The sequence below is a fragment of the Benincasa hispida genome, chromosome 4 (assembly GCF_009727055.1).
Source record: "Benincasa hispida cultivar B227 chromosome 4, ASM972705v1, whole genome shotgun sequence".
Classification (NCBI taxonomy): Eukaryota; Viridiplantae; Streptophyta; class Magnoliopsida; order Cucurbitales; family Cucurbitaceae; genus Benincasa; species Benincasa hispida.
The window spans coordinates 48,340,625-48,352,632 of record NC_052352.1 but is presented as its reverse complement, the minus strand read 5'-3'; the positions used below and the strand labels follow the sequence as shown (position 1 = coordinate 48,352,632).

Below are 12,008 nucleotides of genomic sequence, written 5' to 3'. Positions count from 1 at the left end.
GTTTTCCATCAACATGCTCCAATGATCATAATGACCATCGAAACGTGGAATTTTCGGCTGTACAAAACTTCCTTCATTCTTATTTCCTTCCGTAGTCATTTTGCTGCAGAGTTTCAAAGACTGTTGCTTTGAAAAATCAAAACCACCTTGGCTCTGATACCAGAATGTTGAGAACAAAAAAGAATTGCACAACAAACTGTCTTTTATTGATAATGCTGTTAAGCTTAAATAGTAGCTAAACTACATCCACGAAAATAAAGGAGAAAAAATAGCAACCCACTCTTACTACAATTCAGCAAGCTGGAAACAGAAAGCTAAAAATAGAAAACTGTTATAACAAAAAACCTTTCATCGGATAAGTGTATGAACATCTATTAATCCATATCATGAGTCTACTTATTACAAAAGATGATCATTAGGTAGAGAATCAAACTTCTAACTTTAATTATACAAATTTTAAGTCAGTTGAACTATAGGATAAACACAACCAGGTATATAGAAATATAATTAATTAAGTATTAGATAAATATCAACTATATCCTTAAACTTAATGAGTCGCAACAGTAAATTGGTTTTAAACTAATAGTTGTACCAATTAAAATCTTAAACTTTCATAGTTAAACCAATTTAGACCATCTCTTTTTGTTTTACAATATGTGGGTTTGGAGAATTGAATTTCTAATTTCATAGTTGGTTGTAACATATGTTAATTATTTATGCGCGTTTTGACATACTATCTGATATTGATGTGTTAATTTCGGAAGTAGGGGTGTTCAAAAAACTTGATGACCCGAAAGAATCGATTAACCCAACCCAACCCATACAATTTGGGTTGGGTTATCAACTCATTTGGGTTAGGTTGGGTTCAAATAAATGAAATTTTTATGGGTTAAGTTGGTTCATGGGTTTACCTAAAATGATCCGAACCAACTCGTACTTATTATTAACTTTACAATGTATATTTTTTTACTTATGATACAATCATATATACATATATTTATTTAAGTTTGATCTTTTTTTTTTTTTTTTTTTGGATAATTTGTTCTCCAGCAACTCCTAAAAACAGTTTTTTAGTACTTTGGAAAGAAAATATTCATTATAAAAATTGAAATTGTGTTGTTAATCTTAATTCAATATTTGAAAACAATTAAATCAAATTTTTACATATTAACAACTTACTTTCTTTTAAAACAAAAATAATCCGATCAACCCGAACCAGCCCAACCCAAATGTTGAGTTCATCTTTTAATAAGAGTTATTTGGATCGAAGAAATTAACAACTCAAACAATTGGATTTAGTCCAAAAAACCCTTCAACCAACTCATGGACACCCCTAATCGGAAGCACTTAAATAACAATATTAGTCTCAAAGGAAAAAAAAAACTAAGTTAAGATACTAAGGAAAATAACCAAGTAATTCTTCATAAACAAGCAGATAAAAGAATAGAAGAATAAGAAAAGATGAGAAAAGACTGTTTATATTAATGAAATATGCTACTACCACTTGATACAAAAAGCACCTTTCTTTGATATTGTGCTAATCTCTTCCTTAAAAAAGAGTTTTACACACATGTAAAAATTGTGCATTAACGACCTTTGAATGGAATCTTAATAGATGGTCTAAATTAGTTTACTTTTGAAAGCTTATTCAATTTATCAATAGAATACACAATTTGACTTTTCTAAAAACTCCATGTGAACTTGTAATTAGACATCAACGATTTTAATTGGCTCAGGAATGACAAAATATTCGTTGAAAAAAAACACCCGATGAATCTAATGATCGATTATTTTATTAACAACTCACTAGTTAGCCTTAAAGTTAAGAGAAAAACAAGAATGACAATCTCTCAATCTACTATTTTTTAAGTTTACCATAAGAAAATGATATTATTAAGTCGGTGAGATTAACTACTAAGAAAAGAGTTTTATTCTTAAATTTAAATATTCAATATAAATAATTTATAATGCTATATTTAAAACGAATACAATACAATTGACATAAAATTAATTGGTACTAATAATCTTGAAGCTAAAAATTTGATTCTTTTTGCCGTAGAAAAATACTCAAACCAAATTAGTGGTAAAAAAGAAAAAGGGAGTTTTATTCTTAAAATTAAAACAATGCAATTATGAGGTAAAAGAGCACGCGGGATTACAATTAATTGTTAAAATCTGAATTTTATAAAAAGAAAAACAATATTTATGAGAAATAAGTAATAATAGCCAATTATTCAAGCTATACTATAACTTGAATGCAGCAATAAATTCAAATCTCGCATTAAAGAAAGAGAAAAAAAAGATTCCGTTATTATTTCTTTATTTAAAATCAATTATTGAAATTAATTTTAAAATTTGAATTAACCAAATTGAAATTTGAATTAACCAAATTGAAATTTGAATTAACCAAATTGAAATTTGAATTTGGATTTAGCTGTCTAATTAATTAGAGTCGTTGATTTACGAGGTGACTGTGAGCTGAAATTTCGCTTTCGACGGGCAATGTTTACACGCTCCTCTTGCCCGCTTTTCGATAATAATTATTACATGCTTTTTTTTTTCTTTTTTAATTAACATTATTAATACGAGTTTCAAATAATTTATTTTTCACGAATGTCCTTACCAATTTATGTGTTATCGATAATTTTCATGAGATAATCCGTCAGATTCTATAACATATTTGAATAAAGGAAATGACTTTAAACAACTCGATTTTCTCACATATCATATAGAACTGTAGTTATTTGAACAAATTTAAATAAAATTAAATTTTTAAATAATATATAAAGTATCTATTATCATTCAATTCTCCAAAAAAAATTTAGAGATGTGTTGTTCTCTTCCGTACTTATTAAGAAATTGATAATGTTTGTTTATTTACTTTATGTAGATGTGTGTGGGGATCATATTTTATGTTTTGAACTTCGAGATTGCAACTTGATTTTTATTTAATTTTTGAACTTTGTAAAATGACACTATAATTTTTAGATTTATAAAATGTTAAAGTTTGTAAAAAAAAGTTTAAACAATAAGAATGGAGATACCTATGAAATATTATCGATATCTTATTTATTGATTTATGTTTCGATTAATATAAATTTTACTTTTCATGTGCATTTTTTTGTTTTTGAAGAATTCTGGTGCATTCTTGTTATGGACAGATTTGAACTAAGGGCAAAAAACATAAAATAACGAGACACAACAATGCTTTGGGCTAAACATCAAAATTCAAGTAAGATAGGGCGAGGAGGCAATAAGTGGCATGGGCTCGAAGAGGTTTTAGCCAAAGAGATGACCCATAAATCTTAAAGGAGAGAGTTAGATCAAGAAAACTCTATAAATAGAAGGAAAGTACTTGAAGAGTCTAAGGGAAGTAAGTCCAGTCACATCCTAGATTTTTATACTTGCTACTGTAAGTATGAAAGGATCATGTATGTATTTACCTAATCCAAATTTTGGATGTTGTCACGAGAGGATTGAGTACATATCTACTTCATCTAAAATTACAAATTCGTTGTTGTTGCCACATATTGAATACGTATTTGCCTCATCCAAATTTTGGCAGCAACAATTCCATCGGAGTATTATATTATCTCAATATAAAAACTAAAATAAATCCTTATGTTTTGTTTATTATATACATGAAGTAATGAATTTGAAATATTGAAATGAGTTTGACATAAACATTGAAAAAATTGTTTAATGAAGTTACCACAATGTTATTGCCTCATGATAATTGTTTGATAAATCTATATGTCATCTAATAATTACTAGATATGAATTAGAAGTATCTTCGTTTCTCCTACATACATAAAACAATACAAAATCATCAAAGTGAACATGGTTTAATGATAATTAACATGATCTTCCTCCCTAGATGTTAAAGGTTCGATTCTTCATCTCCACGACTGTACTAAAAACCAATACAAAAATGTCATTATGACGAACTCATCAACGTATTTGTCTTGTTATCTAATTTTCAACTAAAATTTCAAAATCTAAACTAAGTTTAGAAAACTATTTTTTTTTATCGAAATTTATTTAAATTCAAATGTTTATAAAAAAAAAAAAAAAAAGAGGGTAGAAATCATGGAAAAAAAAAAAAAAAAAAAAAAGAAGAGAAAACAAGCCTACATTCCAAAAATATACATTAAAAGTAAAATTGCCATCAAACATTGTCTAAAATAACTTGATTTACATTGCATTAATTTTTGGCTTAATATAGTTAATATACACATCACATGAAAGTTTTCTTAGGTAGGATTTTACCATGAACAAGGTTATAATGCTCGATCCTCACCCATAATTATTAGAATAAAAGAAAAATGGTCCATGTTGGTTGTGGGATTTTTTTCATTGGCAAAAAAAAAAAAAAAAAGAAAAAAGAAAACCATTTTTTGTTCATGTAAAACATAATTTAGGCATTAATGATATAACTAAAAATATATAATTTCAGGAAAATTATAAATTTAATTCATCTAACATCTAGGAAAGGATCATAGTTTAATCAATATAATTTTCGTATTATCAAGTTTGAAATTAAAGATTTGATTTATCCACTTTATATATTTTTAAAAAGAAAATAAAATATAATATTTTTAAAGAATAAAATCGATTCATACGTTTAGAGTTAATCAAATGATAAATTTTCAATTAATTTTTTAAAGAAATTGAGAATTTGATTACCCAACCATAAATTATCTACTTCATCCACCCTCAAGACAAACACTCAAATTGAGGAATTAAACTGGACATACAAATTTAGGACTTAGCTTGACCATTTAAATTATATTTTATGTTTTTAAATTTATTAAATCTTATGTTTTTAGATTTATTGGCAACTCTCATTTTCAAAATTATATTTTTAGATTCTCTATTAAATTAGATCATAAACTTCTCCCAAACTGCAATAAGGGATCAAAAATCACTTTTAGTATGAGTTCTTATAAAAGTAACAATTTAATTCATCTACTTTATTTTATATGGTTTAGGTTCAATTATTTCAAATGTTTATCGATTTAGTTCTTTAACTTCAACATGCCACAATTTATTCATGTATTTAAAAATATATAAATTTTATTTCCTACCATGAAAATTAATGTTAGTATTTGCATTTTTTTTGTTTGCATAATAGATCAATAAACTAATTAGGAACTAAACATATTTAAGCTACATAGTCTAAATAGTTAGAAATAAAAAAATAATATTCAATTTTCATTATTTTTTTAGGGTAATTGCAATGAATAACACTTTTAAGGCTAATAATTAATTGTATAATAACTTTTTAAAAGAAGTACAGATATAACAAAACCTAGACCTATTAGTGATATAATCTATTGCTTATAGATTCTTATTAGTGATATGGTCTATCACTAATATATTCTTAAGAGTTGGATATAAATTTTGCTATATTTACAATTTTTTTATTTTTTATTTTTATATTGGACTATATTTGTAAATACTTTTGGGTTTGATGGCTATATATATGCAACAATCCTTTTTTTAACCATAGAGATTGATTAGTTACAAATTTGAAATATATCAATTAAATTATTTTATATACTAAAAATTTAATGCTAAATTGATAAACAAAATTAAGAATATGAACTAAAACGTTATAATACTAAAAAAATCTAAAATATGACTGAAAATTATTTACTTTCATATAAGTTTATATTGCTATTCTAATAGTAATTAAAATCATGTAGTGTTTTTATTATTATATAATTGAGGGTCTGAACAAAGAGAAAACAAGAAAAAGCCAATTGATTAGATAAAATCAAAACAAGAAAAAGCCAATTGATTAGATAAAATCACAATTCTAGAAAGATTTGAATTGAAACAAATTTGAAAATGAGATTTGTTTGGTTTGATTTAATTCTATGAACAGTAACAAGTAAGAAAAAGGCCAAAGAAGAATAATTCAGAAACCCAGATTCTCACTCATGGGCGGGAATACCGGCAGCTATATTTCAAAATATATAAAACCAAACGAAAACAAATACAAATTTGTCTTTTTTTTTTTTAAAGTTTTTTTTTTTTTTTTTAATTTTATTTCCATATTAATTAAAAAAAAAAAAAGCTGACTACTGAATTTCTTTTGAAGGCCCCATTCTTGAATTTCACACTTTCATATGCCCCAATCACATGCTCTCTCTCTCCCTTAGCTTTTTTTTTTTCCTTCAATATTTTGAAAGCTACCATTGTGAAAAGAAGTGGAAGAACAAATTAAAATTAAACAAGAAATAGAATAGAACCCTTCATTATCTGCTATTCCTTGTTTGTTTTTCTGCATATCTTCAGACATTCCACAGATTTTTGCAGAGCTTGGCTGTTCTGTTCGTTTAGTTTAGTTTCTTTCTTCTTCCCCAATTCTTAAAACCAAACCCCTTCTCCCTGGGATTCCATTTTTTTTTTTTACTGTTTTGCAGTGCAGATTCTTGTTCAAACTCTCGATTTTGTGTTTTTTTCTTCTGGTCAAAGGTAAAATTTCCATCTGGGTCTTCTTCATTCTGATGATTTCTATTATTTTCTTGTACAATCTCTGTTGAAACATTGAATTATTATTGTTTTTCTCTTGACCCACCTCAGAAATGAGGGGGTTTATGTTGATTTTCCCCTCTTTCTCTTCTTTCTTCTTTGTGGGCTTTTGTTGATGGGTCGCTTTTATTTCGACTTCTATTGAAAATATCCACTATTTCATCAATGTTTGAAGGATTTTTTTTGCTAATTTCCTTCTTGTTTTTATCTTTCTCTGATGGCTTCTTCTTTTTCTAAACCATTGATGGATTTCGAAGCTTTCACCTACTATATATATTTGAAAATTGATGGATTTTTTGCTTAGCAGAAACCCTTTTCTGTCATTTACTAGTTGTTGGGTGGGATGATCTTGGGGTGGATTTGAAGCAAAGTTGAAAGAATGGAAGCCTAAATCATCTCTCTATCTACAAACTTTAGTGTTGTTAGATAGGATGTGAATATCGCTCCCTCGCTTTCTCTCTTTTCCTTTTTGCTACTTTGCTTGAAATTCTCGTATAAGCTACAAGCAATTACAGTATACTTTTTCTTTTGCTTGGATTTGTAATGGGTTTCTAAATAACTGTGTATGTCTCCTAGATGGTGCTTTGACCAGTGGACTAATTTGGAAATAAGACGTTAGAATGGAAAGAAGAAAATGGCCATGGAAGAGAAAGTCATCTGATAAGAGTCCAGGAGAAACTGAAAGCTCTGGTTCAATGTCATCATATTCTGAGAGATTTTCCGATGAACAGGTACACGAATGAATCTTTAAAACATCAATTTCAAACATCACCTGACAACTACTTGATAGTGTCCCGAATTGTTTTGAGTTTCTAGGGATTTGCAAGAAACATCATGGTATTATGTAAAATAGAATGATGGTTGCTTTTTTTTGGACTTGATTTTATGAACGTCTTTTGTAAATTTTATTGGAGAGATTCATCCTTTTAATGAAGAATGATATGCCAGGTGATTGTATGTTTCAGACTATTGGGGATGAAAAGAAAGTTGAAATAGTTCTGTATTTGTTGAGGCGAAAAGGGCATGTAAAAACTTTTATATGAGTTGATGTCATGAAGTTGAGATATGTATCATTTTTCCTTGAATTTGACCGATTGAATTTCCTCTCGATGTCGAATTAGACAAGCTATAAGTGTTTTGGCATGGTTAAGAATATTGTTATGTTCCTCTACGAGTTTCTATTATTGGTTACAAAAAGAAATTTAAACACATTACACCGCCCTTTGAATCTGTGGAGACAAAAGAAGAATCAGAATGCTTATGTTTGTTCTTAGGTGACAAGGAAATTCTCTGATGGAGCTGCTTGTAGAAGAGAGAAGAAATCTTTAAGTTCTTAACTTGTAGGCAGAGCGTTTTCCTCGACTGCTATGAGACAACTTCATTAGTTGGATTATCCTTGGATTAGTTGTCATGAAGACTTGATTGTTTCTTATACACACACATACCCTCTAAGTTATTTATTGACCATCTGAAGGTGTTTGGCCGAGGGATAAATTTGTGTAGACTGAGAAGTTGAGCCTGTGTTTGGCAGATGATTTTGTTATCCTAGGGTCGGAGTTAACTAATCCTAAATGCATCAACTTCAACTTAAAATTGATTAATGCTTTACTAACTCTTTACAAATTATAAACCCCCAAACCTGTTTAAGTATTGATATAACTAAATTTACTGTAAAGCTAACATATCGTGGTTATGTGTTCGAACGTCTGTAATATCATTTTCTCCTTAATTCATATTGATTTGTATATGTTGAGCCTTATGTAAATTTTAAAGACCACAAGTGAGGAAGAGTTTTGAAGTATTGATATAATTAAATTTTCATAACCCATAAGCTTAAGCTTTTCGGTTGATTGGTGATTTAACAAACCCAACTACAAGTTACACAATTCCATATTTACATAACCCCGTTTCTGATGCGATTTAAGTACAAATTATGCAAACTTGATAGATTGAAGCTAATTATCAAGATTCTGAGCCAAAAATTCCATCTACATGCGGGATGAGAAACATCTCACTCAGTTCCAACCACTTTGGATGTTCACTGTTACTCTTGCTGCTGTTAATGAATAGAAAGTTGTATCACTGTTGAAAAATGGACTTTATGTTATAATTACACTGTACACTGTGCTATGCATTCAAAGATTTGGCTTTACACCCATCATTATTGATATACAGGATGCAGCCAAGTCATCTCCTAATCACGAGACTCAGTCTCCAGAAGTAACGTCAAAAGCGATATGTAAAGAAGAAGACATTGATGATGATTCACCAAAACAAGAAGAGATCAATGATAGTGTGAAAAGTCTATCCGATAGGTTATCGGCTGCTCTTTTAAATGTGAAGGCCAAAGAAGATTTGGTAAAGCAGCATGCTAAAGTTGCTGAAGAAGCTATTGCAGGTATTATTGGACAAATAAATTTGTTCATGTTGTACCTCCATAGACATTCAGCATTCTCTTCTTATGCAAAATAGAATCTGATGACTGAACTAAACGGTTTTATAGAGTCAAAATTATAGCAGCTTCTCCACCCCCTCCCCTCTATTTCTCGAGATCTAATTGAATTCTGCTTATTGTAATGTGAATTTAGGATGGGAAAAGGCGGAAAACGAAGTTGGACATCTAAAACAGCAGCTTGGGACTATGGTTCAGCAAAAGTCTGCATTGGAAGATCGAGTGAGCCACCTTGATGGGGCCCTCAAAGAATGTGTTAGGCAGCTTAGGCAGGCAAGGGAGGAACAGGAGCAGAAGATTCATGACGCGGTGGAGGAAAAAACCCGAGAATGGGAGTCCACCAAGGTGGATCTTGAGAGGCAGCTCCTTGCGCTCCAGAGCAAAGCAGATGCTGCTAAATGTGGATCTCCTCAAGTTGATCCAAGCCTTGGCAAGATGCTTGAGTCATTGAAAAGAGAGAATGCAGCCCTCAGGCATGAGCTTCATGCTCAATATAGGGAGTTAGAAACTAGGACTATTGAGAGGGATTTGAGTACACAAACAGCTGAAACAGCCAGTAAGCAGCATCTTGAGAGCATAAAGAAAATGGCCAAGCTCGAGGCCGAGTGTCGCAGGTTAAAGTTTATGTCATGCAAACCATCATTGCTAGATCACAAATCCATAGCTGCCTCGACAATTTCTATTGAGTCACTTACCGACACTCAATCAGATAATGGGGAGCAGCTTAATGCAGTGGATATTGAAATAAGAAGAACCGAACGAAACAAATGTGAACCTAGTTGCTCATATCCACGGGCATCAACCTTACTTGCAGAACTCAATCAGCTTGGGAATGAAAAGACTGTTAACAGTAATCTTCCATCTTCTCTTGAACTTGATCTCATGGATGATTTTCTCGAGATGGAAAGGCTTGCTTCGTTACCTGAATGTGATACAGGAAAGAGTCATCAAGAATCAGAAGCTTCCCCTCGCCTTACTGCTGAAGAAAATGCCCTAAGAACTGAGCTTGAGACCTTGCGGCATGAGAGATCACTAATGGAAGAGAAGCTAGGTGAGATGGAAGAAGCAAAGATTGAATTGGAAGAGAAGCTGAAACAAATGGAAATGGAGAAGGATGAAATGGAAGAGAGGCTAGAGATGATGGAAGTAGATAGAGTTGAAGTGAATCAAATGTTAGTGAAGATGGAGACCGAGATATCCGAATTGGGGCAAAAGTTAATGAAGATGGAAGCAGGGAAAATTGAAATGGGAGAGAAATTAAAGAAGTTGGAGACAGAGAAAGATGAACTGGAGACTGCTCTGTCCCAGAGTCAGAAATCTGTTGACATTTCACAATTTCAACTCAAGGAAACAGAAATGAAACTGGAAAAGTTACAGAATGAACTCACCATAGCAAATGAATCAAAATTAAGAATTGAGTCTCAACTTATAAGTATGGAAGCAGAATCTCTGACCATATCTGCAAAAGCTGACATGTTGGAATCTGATATTCAAAAAGAGAGGGCTTCAGCATTGGCATTGACAGTCAAGTGTCAGGTACTAGAAGAGGAGCTTTCAAGATTGAAACAGGATGAAAAACTATCACAAAGTGAAATCTCAAAAAATGAGTTGAAGATAAAGCAGGTAAAAACTTATAGCTTGCCTTAACTAACACTACGCTTGTATATTCTCTCTGATATAATACTTATTATGGTGCTTAATTACAAGCTTAGTCCCTAAATTTTCAACTTATGTCTATTTAGTCTTTGCACTTAAAGAGTGTCAAATAGTTCCTTGAACTTTCAAACTTATGTCTATTTGGTCTTTGAACTTTAGAAAGTGTCCAATTGGTCGTTGAACTTTCATTTGTGTCTAATTGAAATGCATAGTCTAACCTATAATCTTTTGAAATGCATAATTTGAGGAAGTTGAATACTAATAATGGTGTTGGGGTAAACATTGCAGGAGGATCTAGCCGTAGCTGCTGGGAAACTTGCTGAGTGTCAAAAGACAATTGCTTCTCTTGGGAATCAGCTTAAATCTCTAGCAGCACTGGAAGATTTTCTTATTGATACAACACATCTACCGGAGTTCACAGCCAGTGAATCTTACATTACTACAGATGGTGAGGAGCAATGCAAGCATTCAAACGGGACACTTTCACCCAAAAGAGATTCAGACTATACTAAAGTAGTTGATGACAATTCTGAACCATTAATGAGTAAGAATGGAGACGACTCGCCCCCATCTTCATCTTCTTCAACTTCATCGTCTCTGATTGCAAATCATATTGTCAATTCTGAAAAGAACCGAAATGGTTTTGCGAAGTTTTTCTCTCGAACCAAGAGTGGGTTAAAACTAGAAATATAGTCAGGAATGCATAGGGTGTCTAAAGATGATGGTACAGTACACAAAATTGACTGTAAAACAGCTTAGTTCTTGTGAATCTTGAATTTGCTGATTAAATGCTGTTTGTTGCAAATGAGTGTTTTCAATCTTCACATGGATGGATTTTGTAGATTTGTAACCAGCTACAAAATGGCCAGAGTAATTTTGTTTACCCTCTGGCCTGGTTATTTAATTTCCCCACATTTTTTTTCTCCCTTCCTGGGAAATATTTTGCCATTGTTTTTAATTTTGTTCCCCTCTAAACTTTCAAAAAGATAGAAATGACCTTTTTATGATTCTTACTACCATTGTTGCCTGTTTTTCATAATCTGAAGGAGTTGATTTGTTTCTAATTATTTTTGAAAAAGTTCTGTGTTTAGTTATAAATTTCAAAAACATTTTAGACTGTATGATGCAAGTGAAATTTCAGCAAATATTCTACCATTAGAATTGAAAAAAAAATCCTCAAAAAATGGGGAAAGGAAAGGATAAAGATAAGAATATTGACAAATTATTGAAATTAGATGATTTAGAAAACTAATTCAACCCAGCTGGGTACAAGAGCAGTGAACTCTTTTCAGAAAAAAGAAAGGAAAATTTCATAATTGTACTATGTATTAACAGCTTCTGATATTGATCCAGATCACTC

At 30.9% G+C, this 12,008-nt stretch overlaps 1 protein-coding gene across 1 annotated transcript; it reads left to right on the top strand.

Moving 5' to 3' along the window:
• Positions 1–6,101: 6,101 nt before the first annotated feature.
• On the top strand, positions 6,102–11,588 carry LOC120075590 (filament-like plant protein 3). The gene is made up of 5 exons (XM_039029126.1): positions 6,102–6,483; positions 7,117–7,271; positions 8,716–8,938; positions 9,129–10,615; positions 10,937–11,588. Exons 2-5 carry the CDS (start codon positions 7,161–7,163, stop codon positions 11,339–11,341), a joined length of 2,226 nt encoding a protein of 741 aa, XP_038885054.1. The 5' UTR covers positions 6,102–6,483; positions 7,117–7,160; the 3' UTR covers positions 11,342–11,588.
• Positions 11,589–12,008: the final 420 nt, after the last annotated feature.